This window comes from Trachypithecus francoisi, unplaced genomic scaffold (assembly GCF_009764315.1).
Source record: "Trachypithecus francoisi isolate TF-2019V2 unplaced genomic scaffold, Tfra_2.0 Lachesis_group16, whole genome shotgun sequence".
Classification (NCBI taxonomy): Eukaryota; Metazoa; Chordata; class Mammalia; order Primates; family Cercopithecidae; genus Trachypithecus; species Trachypithecus francoisi.
The window spans coordinates 93,413,951-93,431,666 of record NW_022681461.1 but is presented as its reverse complement, the minus strand read 5'-3'; the positions used below and the strand labels follow the sequence as shown (position 1 = coordinate 93,431,666).

Here is a 17,716-nt window from a genome sequence, read left to right as displayed (position 1 = left end):
GTTTGCTTTTGTTACAGCGAGTATATGGCAATTCTGCCTCTCCTTCTAAAAGTGCTCATGGATAACTTTAGCTTTTGAGTAAAGACCTTAGAAAGCACTTGTTGGCCGGGCGCGGTGGCTCAAGCCTGTAATCCCAGCACTTTGGGAGGCCGAGACGGGCGGATCACGAGGTCAGGAGATCGAGACCATCCTGGCTAACACGGTGAAACCCCATCTCTACTAAAAATACAAAAACTAGCCGGGCGAGGTGGCGGGCGCCTGTAGTCCCAGCTACTCAGGAGGCTGAGGCAGGAGAATGGCGTAAACCCGGGAGGCGGAGCTTGCAGTGAGCTGAGATCCGGCCACTGCACTCCAGTCCGGGCAACAGAGTGAGACTCCACCTCAAAAAAAAAAAAAAAAAAAAAAAGAAAGCACTTGTTAAGGAATTAGTATCTTTCTTCCTTTCCCATAAGGTTTAGATATTGGTTTTCCTAGTACTTTTGTAAATATCTTTCATGAAAGATATGTAAACATGCAAGATTATTATAGTTAACGTACATACACAATTCATAACGTCCTTTGCATCACACACACTTTCATTTGCTCACTTTATCAGTGAGGCTGAAGTAACACCTATGTTGACCTCACTAACCTTGACAGAATCAGAGTTCCACAGTTTGTTTGTTTGTTTGTTTGTTTATTTTGAGGCAGAGTCTCCCTTTGTCGCCCAAGTTGGAGTAGTGGTGTGATCTTAGCTCGCAACCTCCTCCTCCCAGGTTCAAGTGATTCTTGTGCCTCAGCCTCCCGAGTACCTGGGATTATAGGCACACAGCCACCACGCCCAGCTAATTTTTTGTATTTTTAGTAGAGATGGGGTTTCGCTATGTTAGCCAGGGTGGTCTCAAATTCCTGGCCCCAAGTGATCCGTCTGCCTCAGCCTCCCAAAGTGCAGTTTATTTTTTAAATAAGTTTTTTTTTCAGATTATAAAAGTAACATGTGGGCCAGGAGCTTGTAATCCCAGCACCTTGAAAGGCTGAGGGGATGGATCACCTGAATTCAGGAGTTTGAGACCAGCCGAGGCAACATGGAGAAACTTAGTCTTTACAAAAAATATAAAAATTAGCCCGGCATGGTGGTGTGATACCTGTAATCCCAGCTACTCGGGAGGCTGAGGTGGGAGGATTGCTTGAGCCCAGGAGGTTGAGGCTGCAGTGTGCCATGGCTGCACCACTGTACTTCAGCCTGGGCAACAGAATGAGACCCTGTCTCAAAAAATAAATAAAATAAAGTAAAATAAAAGTAACATGTATTTATAGGATATCTCTGGAAAGATAAACTTAGAACAGGTAACCCCACTTGCCTTCATGGAGGAAAAAGGATTAAAGGGACACTTTTATTTTACACTTTTGTACCTTTTGATTTTGAAATAGGTGAATCTATCTTATTCAAATATTTTTACTTTTTCATATAAAAGTAACACAGCTGATTATGAAAAATGTTTTAAATCCCAGCACTTTGGGAGGCCAAGGTGGGCGGATCACAAGGTCAGGAGATCGAGACCACGGTGAAACCCCGTCTCTACTAAAAATACAAAAAATTAGCCAGGCGCGGTGGCAGGCCTGAGTAGCTGTAGTCCCAGCTACTCAGGAGGCTGAGGCAGAAGAATGGCGTGAACCCGGGAGGCAGAGCTTACAGTGAGCTCAGATCGCGCCACTGCACTCCAGCCTGGGCAACAGAGCGAGACTCCGTCTCAAAAAAAAAAAAAAAAAAATTTTTAAATATGGAATTTATTTATTGGTCTCAAACTCCTGAGCTCAGGCAATCCGCCTGCCTTGGCCTCCCAAAGCACTAGGATTACAGGTGTGAGTCACTGAGCTTAGCCAAATATGGAATATTTTAAAAATTACAATACATGCCAGGTGCAGTGACTCATGTTTGTAATCCCAGCACTTTGGGAGGCCAAGTCAGGAGGAGTGCTTGAGCCCAGGAGTTGGAGACCAGTCTGGGCAACATAGCAAGACTTTGTCTCTACAAAAAATATATATATTTATTAGCTGGGCGTGGTGGCATATGCCTGTGGTCCCAACTTTTCAGAAGGCTGAGGTGGGAGGATTGCTTGAGCCCAGGAGGTTGAGGCTGCAGTGAGCCATAATCATGCCATTGCACTCCAGCCTAGGCAACAGAACAAGATCCTGTCTCAGAAAAATTAAAACAAAATAAAACAAAACAAAAATTAAAATAGAGAACAAAATATAGAGAATAGAGAAGAAAATAAAATTATCCTTAAATCTTGCTGTTCAGCCCCTGTTAACTTTTTTTTTTTTTGAGACGGAATCTCGCTCTGTCACCAAGGCTGGTGTGCAGTGGCGCAATCTTGGCTCACTGCAAGCTCTGCCTCCCGGGTTCATACCATTCTCCTGCCTCAGCCTCCCAAGTAGCTGGGACTATAGGCGCCCGCCACTATGCCCGGCTAATTTTTTGTATTTTTAGTAGAGATGGGGTTTCACCATGTTAGCCAGGATGGTCTCGATCTCCTGACCTCATGATCCACCTGCCATGGCCTCCCAAAGTGAGCCACTGTTAACTTTTTGATGTATTTCAGATTTCAGTATCATCTTTTTTTTTCTTTTTTTTTTTTTTTTTTTTTTTTTTTTTTTTTTGAGACGGAGTCTCGCTCTGTCGCCCAGGCTGGAGTGAGTGGCCGGATCTCAGCTCACTGCAAGCTCCGCCCCCCGGGTTCCCGCCATTCTCCTGCCTCAGCCTCCCGAGTAGCTGGGACCACAGGTGCTCCCACCTCGCCCGGCTAATTTTTTGTATATTTTAGTAGAGACGGGGTTTCACCGTGTTAGCCAGGATGGTCTCGATCTCCTGACCTCGTGATCCGCCCGTCATGGCCTCCCAAAGTGAGCCACTGTTAACTTTTTGATGTATTTCAGATTTCAGTATCATCTTTTTTTTTCTTTTTTTTTTTTTTTCTTTTTTTTTTTTTTTTTTTTGAGACGGAGTCTCGCTCTGTCGCCCAGGCTGGAGTGAGTGGCCGGATCTCAGCTCACTGCAAGCTCCGCCCCCCGGGTTCCCGCCATTCTCCTGCCTCAGCCTCCCGAGTAGCTGGGACCACAGGTGCTCCCACCTCGCCCGGCTAATTTTTTGTATATTTTAGTAGAGACGGGGTTTCACCGTGTTAGCCAGGATGGTCTCGATCTCCTGACCTCGTGATCCGCCCGTCTCGGCCTCCCAAAGTGCTGGGATTACAGGCTTGAGCCACCGCGCCCGGCCATCTTTTTTTTTTCTAATATGTATTTTTTTCTTTTTCTTTTTCTTTTTTCTGCTTTTTTTTGAGACGGAGTCTCACTCTGTTGCCCAGGCTGGAGTGCAGTGGCGCAATCTTGGCTCACTGCAAGCTCTATCTCCCAGGTTCACGCCATTCTCCTGCCTCAGCCTCCCAAGTAGCCGGGACTACAGGCACCTGCCACCATGCCCAACTAATTTTTTGTATTTTTAGTAGAGACAGGGTTTCACTGCCAGCCAGGATGGTCTCAATCTCCTGACCTCGTGATCTGCCTGCCTTGGCCTCCCAAAGTGCTGGGATTACAGGCATGAGCCATCATGCCCAGCCTCTTTTTCTTTATTTTTTTTTTTTTTAAGACAGAGTCTTACTCTGTCACCCAGGTTGGAGTGCACTGGCACAATCACGGCTCACTATAGCCTCAACCTCCCAGGCTCAAGTGAACCTCCCACCTCAGCGTCCCAAGTAGCTGAGACTATAGGCACATGTCACCACACTTGGCAATTTTTTTTTTTTTTTTGAGACAGAGTCTCACTCTGTTGCCAAGGCTGGAGTGCAGTGGCACGATCTCAACTCACTGTGAACCCTGTCTCCCAGGTTCAAGTGATTCTCCTGCCTCAGCCTCCCAAGTAGCTGGGATTACAGGTGTGTGCCACCAGGCCCAGCTAATTTTTGTATTTTTAAAAGGTGGAGTTTCACCACGTTGGCTAGGCTGGTCTTAAACTCCTGACTTCAAGTGATCCACCCCCCTCTTCCTCCCAAAGTGCTGGGATTACAGGTGAGCCACTGCGCCCAACCACCAGCTAATTTCTTTCTTACTTTTTTTTTTTTTTTTTTTTTTGAGACGGAGTATCACTGTCTCTCCCAGTCTGGAGTACAGTGGCGCAATCTCGGCTCACTGCAAGCTCCATCTCCCAGGTTTACACCATTCTCTTGCCTCAGCCTCCTGAGTAGCTGGGACTACAGGCGCCCGCCAACACGCCTGGCTAATTTTTTGTATTTTTAATAGAGACAGGGTTTCACCATGTTAGCCAGGATGGTCTTGATCTCCTGACCTCCTGACCCACCCACCTTGGCCTCCCAAAGTGCTGGGATTACAGGCGTGAGACATCGCGCCTGGCCTAATTTTTTTGTGTAAATTTTATAGAGACAGGGTTTCACCATGTTGCCCAGGCTGGTCTTGAACCCCTGAGTTCAAGCAATCCTCCTGCTTTGGCCTCCCAAAATGCTGGGATGCTAGGCATGAGTTACCACACCCAGTCTATATTTTTTCTTTATTTAAGAAATTGGTTGTACAGGCAAGCAGAGGCCAGACCACGTAGAGTCTTGTTAAAACTTAAAAAATTTTATTGTAAGTGCAAGAAAGAGTCTTAAAGGATTTTAAGTAAAAGAGTATGTGTATATTTAGCAACTATCCTTCTATTTGTATTTTACCAATAGTATTTTAATAATCAAGTATGGTTGTTGCATGTTTAAACAGATGCTTTTATAGTACCTATCACAGTTAATAGCTTTCCTAATACTGAACTTGCATTATGCTTGCATGCCAGTATAAAGTACTGAAACCAACTTGCTAATGTCTTATGTAGACTTTTGTATTCATATTTATAAATAAGATTAGTCAGGCCAGGCGCAGTGGCTCACGCCTATAATCCCAACACTTTGGGAGGCTAAGGCACGTGGAATGCTTGAGCTCAGGAGTTTGAGACCAGCTGGGTAACACCATGAAACCCCATCTCTACAAAAAATACAAAAATTAGCCAGGCATTGTGGCATGTACCTGTAGTCCCAGCCACTCAGGAGGCTGAGGTGGGAGGATCACTTGAGCTCAGGAGATGGAGGTAGCAGTGAGCCAGGATCACACCACTGCACTCCAGCCTCGGCGATGAAGACAGACCCTGTCTCAAATAGACAGACAAAAACCACTGGTCCACAGTTTCGTTGTGTGTTTGTGGGCCAGTCTTACTCACTTTGTAATATGACATCTGCATTAGCTTCCATATTAAACTTGTATTCACTTATTGACAATTTCAAAAGACTAGAATGAAATAATATGGTTTCCTTGTTTCACTCATTATATTGATATAAAGTTTAACGGTTTGGTAGGATAGCACACTACATGTATATGATCATATTTACTAAGTAACAAGATTTGAAAAGAAAGGACATTTAATAAAACAAACACAAAAACCTATTATCTCTAAGTATGCTTAAAAATAAAACCCAAAGAATCTACGATCAATATTTATTTAGCACCCAGTTTGCTATAAACCTACCTTTTCTTCTTTATATTTGAGGAAGAAAAAAGAAAAAGAAGTCCTCCCAACATTTTTATATCATAGCATTGACAAGTAAGGACTCGGACCTATGAGAGCAAAGGTCCAAAGTTCAAGCAGCAGAGAAAGTGCCATGGAAACTATGGGTATTCAATAAGTATTGACCAGTGGTAATGACAAAAAAGTAAGGTTATTGTGTTTGGGGATAACAGAAAAATACAAAAGATAAGATGATGCCTCCTTGAGGGAATTACTGTGACAGAGGCATCATTAAGGAAGTCTTAGGTAGACAGTGATTGGAGAGGGCTATTACGATGGCTATAAGTAGCCATGGAACCAGATAGCATTACAACTAATTGGTCATTTAGTCCATTTTCAAAATAAGTATCTCCCACTGAGACCTAATAGACCGTGCATTGATCAGCAATCAATAAGGCTGTTAAAGTGATTGGGTTGGTTTTACAGTGGCCTAATAATTTAGTACCAATAGAAACACTCAGTGGATTACTCTGAATATCACTGTGAAACGCAATTTTGGTAACCAAAGAAAAAGAAGAACAATACAAGTTTGAAAGAGGGGGAAAGTGTTAACAAATTTTGACTTCAACATTAAAGGATTTATTCCACTAATGTAAGATCTCAGCTGACTAAGGTGAATTGCTAGCATACCACATTTTTTTCTCTCTACCAGTCACTCGGTTTTGAGGCAAGAGAACAAGAGACAGAAAGAATAAATATAATATGAATGTTTAGGGAAGTAGATTCAGAGTAAGAGAAACTGTATATTCGCAAAACTTAACATCTGATGGATTATCTGGTTTTAGATTACTCACAATTGTTTCACAATTTTAGGAGTACCTAAGTGATGATTCTTTCCATCTGTGGAGTTTGCTGTTTCCCTATGAGACTAAATAATTATTGCAAGGTACCTTCAGCTTGGAATAAGATCCTTTCAATACCAAACTCTTTCTCCTTGAACTCTTCATAATCACTCTAGCAGGCAGTGAACATTATTTATATGTCTGAGTTATCAGTGTTTTATTTAAACCCTTATATGGTAGATGTGAAATCATATCCTTGGATTATATTTACCCACTGCAGTCTACCCTGTATAAAGTGGTCTGCTCAGAGCCCAATTTTCACCAATTAAGTATAAGCCCAAGACAGCTGAGAATCAAAATAAGCACATGGCTGGCAACTGTGGGTCCTGCTGCCCAAAAAGATATTGTCCATCATTAAACCCAAGTCTCAAACTCAGCAGATGAGAAGTTCACACTATGAGATGCAAGCAAGAATGGAAATCAACTGTGTGACATCTCATAGTCACTCTGGGGCATATATTCAGTGACTGGTCCTGTTGACAACTACTTAATTATTTATTTGTTTTTCTATTTTTATATTATTTTAGAAGCAGATCCTCCCTCTGTTGCCCAGGCTGGAGTGTAGTGGTGCAATCATAGTGCACTGTAATGCAGAACTCCTGGGCTCAAGTGATCCTCCCACCTCAGCCTTCTGAGTAGCTAAGACTACAGGTACACACCATCATGCTGGGCTAGTTTTAAATTTTTTTTTTTTTTTTTTGAGATGGAGTCTCGCTCTGTGGTCCAGGCTGGAGTGCAGTGGCCGAATCTTAGCTCACTGCAAGCTCTGCCTCCCAGGTTTACGCCATTCTCCTGCCTCAGCCTCCCGAGTAGCTGGGACTACAGGCGCCCGCCACCTCACCCAGCTAGTTTTTTGTATTTTTTAGTAGAGACGGGGTTTCACTGTGTTAGCCAGGATGGTCTCGATCTCCTGACCTCGTGATCCGCCCGTCTCGGCCTCCCAAAGTGCTGGGATTACAGGCTTGAGCCACCGTGCCCAGCTAGTTTTAAGTTTTTTTCTGGACAGACAGGGTCTCGCTATGGTGCCCAGGGTGGTCTCAAACTCTCAGGCTCAAGTGATCCTCCTGCTGCAGCCTCCCAAAGCGCTGGGATTATAGGCATGAGCCACCACACCTGGCCCCACTTCATTATTTAAATTATTTTTATTCCTTCATTCCTCCTTTTTTTGCTGAATATGTATAATTAAATTCACACAAAGCATGTTAAGTGAATATATGATGTAGCTTCACTGCACAACAGAAATTGTTTTTGTATCCCCTATTGCACCATCTTTTTAAAAAAATGAAGGCCCTGGATATCAATGACTTAAAACAGTGTCACATCAGGAATGAATGTCAACACCCAAACCAGAAACATGATTTTCTGTGTTCTAACAGAAACTTGTATGCCACCGCTCAAACAAAAAGCAAAAAAAAACGACATACTTGATAATATTAGTTCCAAACATAAAAGGAAAACATCATACCTGCAAAATATATTGAGTGAGGTCAACTGCTTCTTTCTTCTCATACACAAGTAGAGTTTCTTTGTCTTCTACAGTAATAATATTAATTTCTCCACGACGTATCTCCCTCATGCCCAGGGGGCGTTTTCGAACACAAACTCTGATTTTCTCCATCTCAGTCCAAGGATTCTGTTTCTCTGAAGTGTTCTGTCTAATATATGTTTATAAACAGGCTTTTAATTTTTAATAATAGGACAAGATGACTTAACAGGTCAAAGTATCGGTACATTTTGCTGTATATTAGGCATAATATTATTTCAAATTCTAACTCGAAGCACTAGGTGAAAATAACTTATTGTCACCCTGACTCTCAAACTCTAATCTCCACCTACAATGTCTTACTGTTTGTAACCACCAAAATTGTTTTTTCCAGGGTTGAAATTGTAGAAAGCACTCAAAATCAGGATCGTATTTCAATGTGTGCAGGTGAACTAACTGCTCCAAAGACCTACTTAATTAAACTACATGCCCTTGTTTTTAACAAAGCATCTTTAAGTCTTCTGGTTGGGTTAAGTGAATTTGGATTGTGTAATTTTTTTCTCTATTGTGGAAGGGTTAACTATTTTACTTTCACGGATGTACTAGATGTATCATATTATGCTATAATAAATAATAGAAACAGGTCTGCTACAGATCCTGGCAAGTCGCAGCTGTTTTGATGTACATGAACAATATCATCTTTCTCCCACCTAGAAAGTTCCCAATTTCTCATTAATTTTCCCACATCCAAGTATTGCTATTATTGATGCAAAAGCTGTTCATGATAATTTCTGTTATATTCATTTACTGTAAATAAGGAGTAGATGTTGTCTGCTGGACATGAAGGAGAGGCCTGCCCTTGCCTGAGGCTACTTTCCCTCAAAAGAAAGAAAGATAAAATTTATTACCTGATACAAGAATGAGGGATTCCATAGTTATACCCTGAAACATGAGAGATTCTTTGAATAATGGGAATATCACAATCCCCCAGTATTGGAGAAAAGTAATTTGGTGAAAAGAGTGAAGTGCTGATTTCTGTTGGCACATAGGAATCACCATCTGTTGCATTCATAATTCTTGTTTTTGTATGGTACTGGGAATCATCTGGTAGCGTGTGTTCTAGCATTTTTAGGTAAGTGGACTTCTGTTCATTTGCAGAGAAATCTGATAAACTGCATATTTCAAACCCATCATTGCTGGCATTTCCGTCTTTATCGTCAGCAGAAGAATCAAAATTCAGTTGTCTGCAAGGGCCAGATCTTAATTCCTGAGACTTGATGCACAGGCTGCGTGTCTGAAGATGACGCTCTGGGATACTGACTGCTTTATCTTCTTCTTGCATAATCTTAATAATTTTGATAAGTTGGAAGAGACGTTTGCGATCGTTCATGTCATGGACTCCTAATTTGGAGTAGTCTTTCATTGTAATGTTGGCTAATTCATCTATTTTCTGAAGGCCAAGGGCAGTGAAATGAGAATAATACTGTGCAAGTTCAGCTTCACAAAGACATTCATATAACCAGGATGCCATTTTGGTGAATAGGTTTCTATAAACTCTGAAGAGAGAAAGAAAAGCCATTTGCTTGAAATAGAGTATATGCAATACAATTATTTATCTTAAAAAATGAAAACCACAAAACCACAAACATGCAAAAAATGTTTTATCTGTCAAGTTCTCAATAAACATATTTTTCTTGTGAAATTATTGATTAAATAGCATAGTACATGAACAAAGATGCTTTGTATTGCATATGAAGAATTTGTGGTAACATATAATTCGTTAATTTGCTTAATAAAAAGAGACCTTCCATTATATATATATATATATATATATACACACACACACACACACAGATACACAAATGAACACATACATAACACATAACTTACTTATTTCTAGGGAGTTCCTTCCAACCTTGCAGTGTCTACTTAACACACGCCACAACTATTGAAACCTTGTTCCCAACAACTGATTGTAGCAGGACTAATTTTAGATGCTCAACTTAATGTCAAGGCAAGCTGCACAACTGTTTCCCATGAATAATGAACAGGGGCTAAGAACGCTTTCAAAATGAAAAGTAGAATTAAATGGCATACCACAGAAGATTATAAACTAATGTAACTCAAAGGAAGATAGCATTTGTATTTGCTGAGTACTGGCAAAAGTTAGTTAAATAGAAGTAAAGCCATCATCAATTAGGCATCAACCAATTCAGGATTTCAGATCATTCCAAAAGGTGGTCATCAATCTCTATCGGTACAGAATATGAATCAAATAATTTACCCAGGAAATTAATACTAAGGTTAAGATTTTAAATAGTTGTACATTTAAATGTTTTTAAAAATTTTTAACATTGAGATATTTAATTGAATACTAACAAATAATGTGGTAACAACACATAATCCTGGTCTATTATTAAAGTCAGGATCCCGAGCTCTCTATATCGCTGTTAATCAAGTTCATGAGAATATCCAAAAGTAAATACACTACATTTTCTTTTTTAAAACGGTTTTATAATTCAGAGTTTTCAAAAATTCAGTTAGGTAACTAGTGGTAAAACTTTCCTGTTTTCATTTTAATTTATATTTGATCCTCTTTCTAGCAGAAATAGAGAAAGAGTAGCGGGCAAGGTAATAAAGATAATCAAAGAACCTTGAATAATTAGCTTTGGGGGAAATATTACTTAGGCTAAAAGGCTAAATGGGCTGAGTAACACATCCTAAACTAATCCTGGCCTTTTCTATTTGTGGTAGATTTGGTTTTTGTTTTGTTTTGTTGTTTTGAGATGGAGTCTCGCTCTGTTGCCCAGGCTGTAGTGCAGTGGTGGTATCTTGGGTCACTGCAACTTTCGCCTCCAGGTTCAAGCAATTCTCCTGCCTCAGCCTCCTGAGTAGCTGGGATTTACAGGCGCGCACCACCACGCTTGGCTATTTTTTTTGTATTTTTAGTAGAGAGGAGGTTTCACCATGTTGGCCAGGCTGGTCTCGAACTCCTGACCTCGAGTGATCCACCCACCTCGGACTCCCAAAGTGCTGGGGTTACAGGAATAAGCCACCATGCCCAGCCCAGTTTAGACACTTTAAAATATATAGATACCTGAGCCCCATCCCAGATCTATAGAAAACCACAAAACAACCAGAAATAACTCCCAGGTTTTAGGCAGGGCAGACATAAGAACTTCGGAAAAGTTCCCTAGGTAATTATGATTGTATGCTGCTGATTTATATCTATCGAAATTACAAATGCAAATGCACTGATCCAGCAATTCCACCTCTAGGAACTTATCCTTATCCTTCAGATAATACATACAAGTACAAAATGACATAAGTGTAATGCTATTCATTACAGCACTGCTTGTAATAGGAAAGTCATGGAATAGAGACCGGTTAAATAACGATAGTCCATTTAATGAAATAATGCTATGAGACAATTACAAAGAGGAAGTAAACTGTAAAATATTATTTAAAAAAGAAAGTTATCCAATATATTGTTACTAAAGCAAGGTACAGAAGAGTTTGTAAAAGAGAGAGATAAATGATATATAATAAATCCGTATATTTGCTTATCAGACAAAAAATATCACTGACAGGATGCACAATAATAGTGCTCTTGAAGGGGTGAGGGGAAGTAGGTAGTAGAGGGTGATTATGGGAAGGAAACTACTGTATGCTTGTAAATGCTGGTAGTTATTACTACCTTTCCTATTGTTATTTCTATTTCACTGGTGTCTCTATCACCCAGGGCAAGACCTAAAACAGTTTATTTTTAAAATTTTGAAACTGTGTGACTGTATTATTCATTTTAAAAATATATTTCTAATTCCACCTCCCTTCCTCCCTCTCAGTCTCCCCAAATTGACCTGATACAATTGTTTCTTAAGATTTTGGTGGCTGTGGCCGGGCTCAGTGGCTCAAGCCTGTAATCCCAGCACTTTGGGAGGCCGAGGCGGGTGGATCACGAGGTCAGGAGATCGAGACCATCCTGGCTAACGCGGTGAAACCCTGTCTCTACTAAAAAATACAAAAAACTAGCCGGGCGAGGTGGCGGGCGCTTGTAGTCCCAGCTACTCGGGAGGCTGAGGCAGGAGAATGGCGTGAACCCGGGAGGTGGAGCTTGCAATGAGTCGAGATCGCGCTACTGCACTCCAGCCTGGGTGACAGAGCGAGACTCCGTCTCAAAAAAAAAAAAAAAAAGATTTTGGTGGCTTTCTAGCCTTTTAAAAAATTGTATATAACACTGTACTCGTAACTATATTGCAGTCTGTTTTAATTTAACATAAACATTCTCATATGCTATTTGTTACAGGCATAAAAAACAATCCATACTATCATAAATATTTGTTGACTAGATTAATTACCCCAGGGAAATGTGACTTCTCTCTAAACTCCTGCAGAGTTTTGGTGATAAAACTGATAGGGCATTTATGATATACATACTCATTTTTTAAAAAATTTATTGTCAGTTTTGTTCCAGAGATAATATAAGATGGTTCCGCCTTGTACTACTGTGTGAATTATTAAAGACAAAAGCAATACGATCCCACTCAGTCAAGTAACTGTGCTAGATAGGTGTGCAACAAATTTTTTTTTTTTTGAGACGGAGTCTCACTCTGTCTCCCAGGCTGGAGTGCAGTGGCAGGATCTCAGCTCACTGCAAGCTCAACCTCCCGGGTTCACGCCATTCTCCTGCCTCAGCCTCCCGAGTAGCTGGGACTATAGGCGCCCACCACCACGCCCAGCTAGTTTTTTGTATTTTTTAGTAGAGACGGGGTTTCACGGTGTTCGCCAGGATGGTCTCGATCTCCTGACCTCGTGATCCGCCCATCTCGGCCTCCCAAAGTGCTGGGATTACAGGCTTGAGCCACCGCGCCTGGCCACAACAAATATTTTAAGTGAACAGTATCCGCTTAGATTCTGTTCATTTAAAACATTTAGAAATGGGCCGGGCACAGTGGCTCATGCCTGTAATCCCAGCACTTTGGGAAGCCAAGGCTGGCGGATCACTTGAGGTCAGGAGTTTGAGAACAGCCTGGTCAACATGGCGAAACCCCCTCTCTACTAAAAACGCAAAAATTACTCAGGCATGGTGGCGCACACCTGTAATCCCAGCTACTCAGGAGGCTGAAGCAGGAGAATCACTTGAACCCAGGAGGCAGAGGGTGCAGTCAGCTGAGATTGTGCCATTGCACTCCAACCTGGGTGACAGAGTGAGACTCTAAAAAAAAAAAAAAAAAAATTTAGAAATGTTCCATTATCGGCTGGGCGTGGTGGCTCATGCCTGTAATCCCAGCACTTTGGGAGGCCAAGGCGGGTGGATCACGAGGTCAGGAGATGGAGACCATCCTGGCCAACATGGCGAAACCCCGTCTCTACTAAAAATACAAAAATTAGCTGGCTGTGGCGGCACGTGCCTGTAATTCCAGCTACTTGGGAGGCTGAGGCACTTGAACCTGGGAGGTGAAGAGTGCAGGAGGCCGAGATCACGCCACTGCACTCCAGTCTAGCAACAGAGCAAGACTCTATTTAAAAAAAAAAAAAGAAAAAAAAGAAAAGTCCATTATCTCTACTATTTTGCCCAAGGCAACCAAGTGATTAAAAGATTCCATGACGCCTGCCCATGTGGCCATAGAGCCATTTTCTCTGAGTTTCCTAATTCCTTACAAGTACCATCACCCAAATTAATGGCAACATCCTCAGGGTCCTTACAACTTTAAGAAACCGAATATCCACAATATTGTTACCAACTTCACTCTGAACACTTCATATGGTTTAAAAAAGCATTTTATGTAAAAGGCTAATTCCATTATGCCAGCAGATAGTCCACATTCATACTACTTTGATGATCTGATTAAACTAAAATGTATTGAGTTATATTATATGCCAAGCACTATGTTAGATGCTTTATGTAAAAAATGTTATTCATTGTTAAGTCAGAATTTCATTTTTAAAAACTCGAAGCAAACTCCTAAAGTAAAAATAGTGCTTTCTGGCTGGGCACAGTGGCTCACGCCTGTAATCCCAGCACTTTGGGAGGCAGAGGCGAGTGGATCACGAGGTCAGGAGTTCGAGACTAGCCTGGCCAGCATGGTGAAACCCCCGTCCTATTAAAAATACAAAAATTAGTCAGGCAGCTGAGCACGGTGGCTAACACCTGTAATCCCAGTACTCTGGGAGGCTGAGAAAGGTGGATTGCCTGAAGTCAGGAGTTCAAGACCAGCCTGGCCAACATAGTGAAACATCGTCTCTACTAAAAATACAAAACAATTAGCTGGGCGTGGTTGGCGGGCACCCGTAATCCCAGCTACTTGGGAGGCTGAGGCAGGAGAATCACTTGAACCCAGGAGGCGGAGGTTGCGGTGAGCCGAGATCACGCCATTGCACTCCAGCTTGGGCAACAAGAGCGAAACTCTGTCTCAAAAGAAAAAAAAAATTGGCCAGGCATGGCGGCACACGCCTGTAATTCCAGCTACTATGGAGGCTGAGGTAGGAGAATCACTTGACGCCAGGAGGCAGAGGTTGCAGTGAGCCGACACCGCACCACTGCACTCCAGCCTGGGCAACAGAGGGAAAAACAAAAAACAAAAAACAAGTGCTATTTACTGGTTGTTGTTTTTAGATTGACAATTTCAATGTAAGTTATAGTAGTACCTGTCCTCCAGTTCAGCAACCAGTCCAAAAATACTAAGTGAAAAATTCCAGAAAGGAACATTTATAAGATTTAAATTGTGCACCATTCTAAGTAGCACAATTAAAATCTCTCACAATACCAGCTCCCGCTTCCTGGAATGTGAATCATCCCACTGTCCAGCCTATCCACACTGCATAAACTGCCCACTCATTAGTCACTTAGTAGCCATTCTGGTTACCAGATCAACTGTGGGGTATTGCAATGCTTGTGTTCACGTAACCCTTATTTTACTGAAATAATGGCCCCAACGCAAAAGAGTAGTAATGTTGGCAATTCAGACATGCCAAAGAGAAGCCACAGTGTTTCCTTTAAGTGAAAGAATGAAAGTTCTAGACTTAGGAAAAAGCATAACCTATAATAGGGGTTGGTACTATCCATGGTTTCAGGCATCCACCGGGGGTCTTGGAACATCCTCCTCGAATAAGGGGGATACTACCATACCCTTAAAATCTTCATTTTTTAATTCAAATTGTATTATTGGATTTATTTTTCAGTAGTTAGGGGAGCATGGGAGCAAAGGATTGCTTTAAGAATCCTTTCCTCAACATGTAGAAGCCTGATTAGAAACTCAGGGAGAAGAACAAACAAGTCTAAAGCCGGTGGTTTAACAAGATAAATACATGAATAATGCAGCCTGGGCAACAAAGTGAGACCCCGCCCCTAAAAAAAAGACATGAACAATGAACATATAAGTAACCCTCAGCTATAAGTTGTAAAACTTACATAGAAATAGGCTATAGAAGAGTAGAATCGTGTCGTGGCTCATGAGCGAGACTCTGGTCTCAGCGCCAGCCCAGCCCAACCCAGCCCGACCCAGCCCTCACAGGTCCACCGTGGTGCATGCAAATCACCTCCCAGCCATGCGCTCCCTCCCGCTCCTCAGCGCCTTCTGCCTCCTGGCGGTGGCCTTGGCGACCGAGATGAAGAAACCTGCAGCCACAGCAGCTCCTGGCACGGTGGAGAAGCTGAACCCTAAGGCAGCCACGCTGGCCGAACGCAGCGCCGGCCCGACCTTCAGCCTGGACCAGGCGGTGGAGAACATCTTAGTGTAGCCCGTTGTGGCGGCCTCGTCGCTGGGGCTTGTGTCGCTGGGCGGCAAGGCGACCACGGCATCGCAGGCCAAGGCAGTGCTGAGCACCAAGCAGCTGCGCGACGAGGAGATGCACGCTGGCGAGGGCGAGCCGCTGCGCTCACTCAGCAACTCCACCGCGCGAAACGTGACTTGGAAGTTGGGCAGCCGCCTGTAGGGACCCAGCTCAGTGAGCTTCGCTGATGACTTCGTGCGCAGCAGCAAGCAGCCCTACAGCTGCGAGCACTCCAAGATCAACTTCCGCGACAAGCGCAGCGCGCTGCAGTCCATCAAGGAGTGGGCCACGCAGACCACCGACGGCAAGCTGCCTGAGGTCACCAAGGACGTGGACTGCACGAACGGAGCCCTACTTGTCAACGCCATGTTCTTCAAGCCACACTGGCATGAGAAATTCCACCACAAGATGGTGGACAACCGTGGCTTCATGATGACTCGGTCCTATACCGTGGTTGTCATGATGATGCACCAGAAAGGCCTCTACAACTACTATGACGACAAGAAGGAAAAACTGCAAATTGTGGAGATGCCCCAGCCCACAAGCTCTCCAGCCTCATCATCTTCATGCCCCACCACGTGGAACCCCTCCAGGCCTTGAAAAGCTGCTAACCAAAGAGCAGCTGAAGATCTGGATGGGGAAGATGCAGAAGGCTGTCGCCATCTCCCTGCCCAAGGGTGTGGTGGAGGTTCCCATGACCTGCAGAAACACCTGTCTGGGCTTGGCCTGACTGAGGCCATTGACAAGAACAAGGCAAACTTGTCACACATGCCACGCAAGAAGGATCTGTACCTGGCCAGTGTGTTCCACACCACCGCCTTTGAGTTGGACACAAACGGCAACCCCTTTGACCAGGACATCTATGGGCACAAGGAGCTGCACAGCCCCAAGCTGTTCTACTCTGACCACCCCTTCGTCTTCCTGGTGTGGGACACCCAGGCTCCCTGCTGTTCACTGGTCGCCCAGTCCAGCCTAAGGTTGACAAGATACGAGATGAGTTGTAGGGCCTCAGGGTGCACACACGATAGCAGGAGGCAGCTAAAGGCTTCTGGAGACACATGGGTGCTACTGGGGTTGCGGGGGAGGTGAGATACCAGCCTTGGATACTCTATGGGGTGGGGGTGGAAAAACAAACCAGGGTTCCTGTGTGCTTGAATGGACCTTCCCAGCTAGAATTTATTCCACTTGGACATGGGGCCCAGATACCATGATGCTGAGCCCAGAAACTCCACATCCTGTGGGACCTGGGCCATAGTCATCCTGCCTGCCCTCAAAGTCACAGATCAAGCCTGCCTCACTCAGCGTTCATATTTATAGCCAAGTACCTTCTCAACTGTGAGACCAAATTGAGCTAGGGGTGTCAGCCAGCCCTCTTCTCGTGACACTAAAACACCTCAGCCGCCTCCCCAGCTCTGTCGCAGTCTCCCAACTACAAAACTAGGTGCTGCAGCCCCTGGGACCAGGCATCCCCAGAATCACCTGGCCCCAGTGAGGCAGATCGAGAAAGAGATCACAGGATGGGCTTCTGGGCAGACTCTGGTCAAGAATGGTGTCGTGGGGATGAACTTTTTGTTTTTGTTTGTAGTTTTTCAAAGATGGGAGGGAAGGCGGAACATGAGCCTTTGTTGCTATCAAACCAATAACTTATTTGTACAATTTTTTTTCAATAAAATGTTTCCAACAACAACAACAAGAAGAAAATAGGCTACAACCAGCCGGGCACAGTGGCTCGTGTCTGTAATCCCAGCACTTTGGGAGGCAGAGGCAAGCGGATCACCTGAGGTCAGGAGTTTGAGACCAGCCTGGCCAACATGGGGAAACCCCATCTCTACTAAAATACAAAAAATTAGCTGGGCATGGTGGCAGGCGCCTGTAATCCCAGTTACTCAGGAGGCTAAGGCAGGATAATCTCTTGAATCCAGGAGGCGGAGGTTGCAGTAAGCCAAGATTGCGCCATTGCACTCCAGCCTGGGTGACAAAAATCAAATTCCTTCTCAAAAAAAAAAAAAAAAAGGAAAAAAGGAAAAAAAGGAAAAG

The 17,716-nt window shown here is 43.4% G+C and overlaps 1 protein-coding gene and 1 pseudogene across 1 annotated transcript in view; one reads left to right on the top strand and one right to left on the bottom strand.

Annotated features, from left to right (window-relative positions):
• The window catches only part of KIF24 (kinesin family member 24), a 79,380-nt gene that overhangs the window by 52,128 nt on the left and 9,536 nt on the right, over nucleotides 1-17,716 (bottom strand). Inside the window, exons 2-3 of the mRNA XM_033238281.1 lie at nucleotides 8,815-9,462; nucleotides 7,889-8,078 (exon numbers count right to left, since the gene is read on the bottom strand). Of these exons, the coding sequence (XP_033094172.1) occupies nucleotides 7,889-8,078; nucleotides 8,815-9,437 (813 nt within the window). The 5' untranslated portion in view covers nucleotides 9,438-9,462. The remainder of the gene's footprint in view (nucleotides 1-7,888; nucleotides 8,079-8,814; nucleotides 9,463-17,716) is intronic.
• Nucleotides 15,441-16,683, top strand: LOC117099054 (annotated as a pseudogene).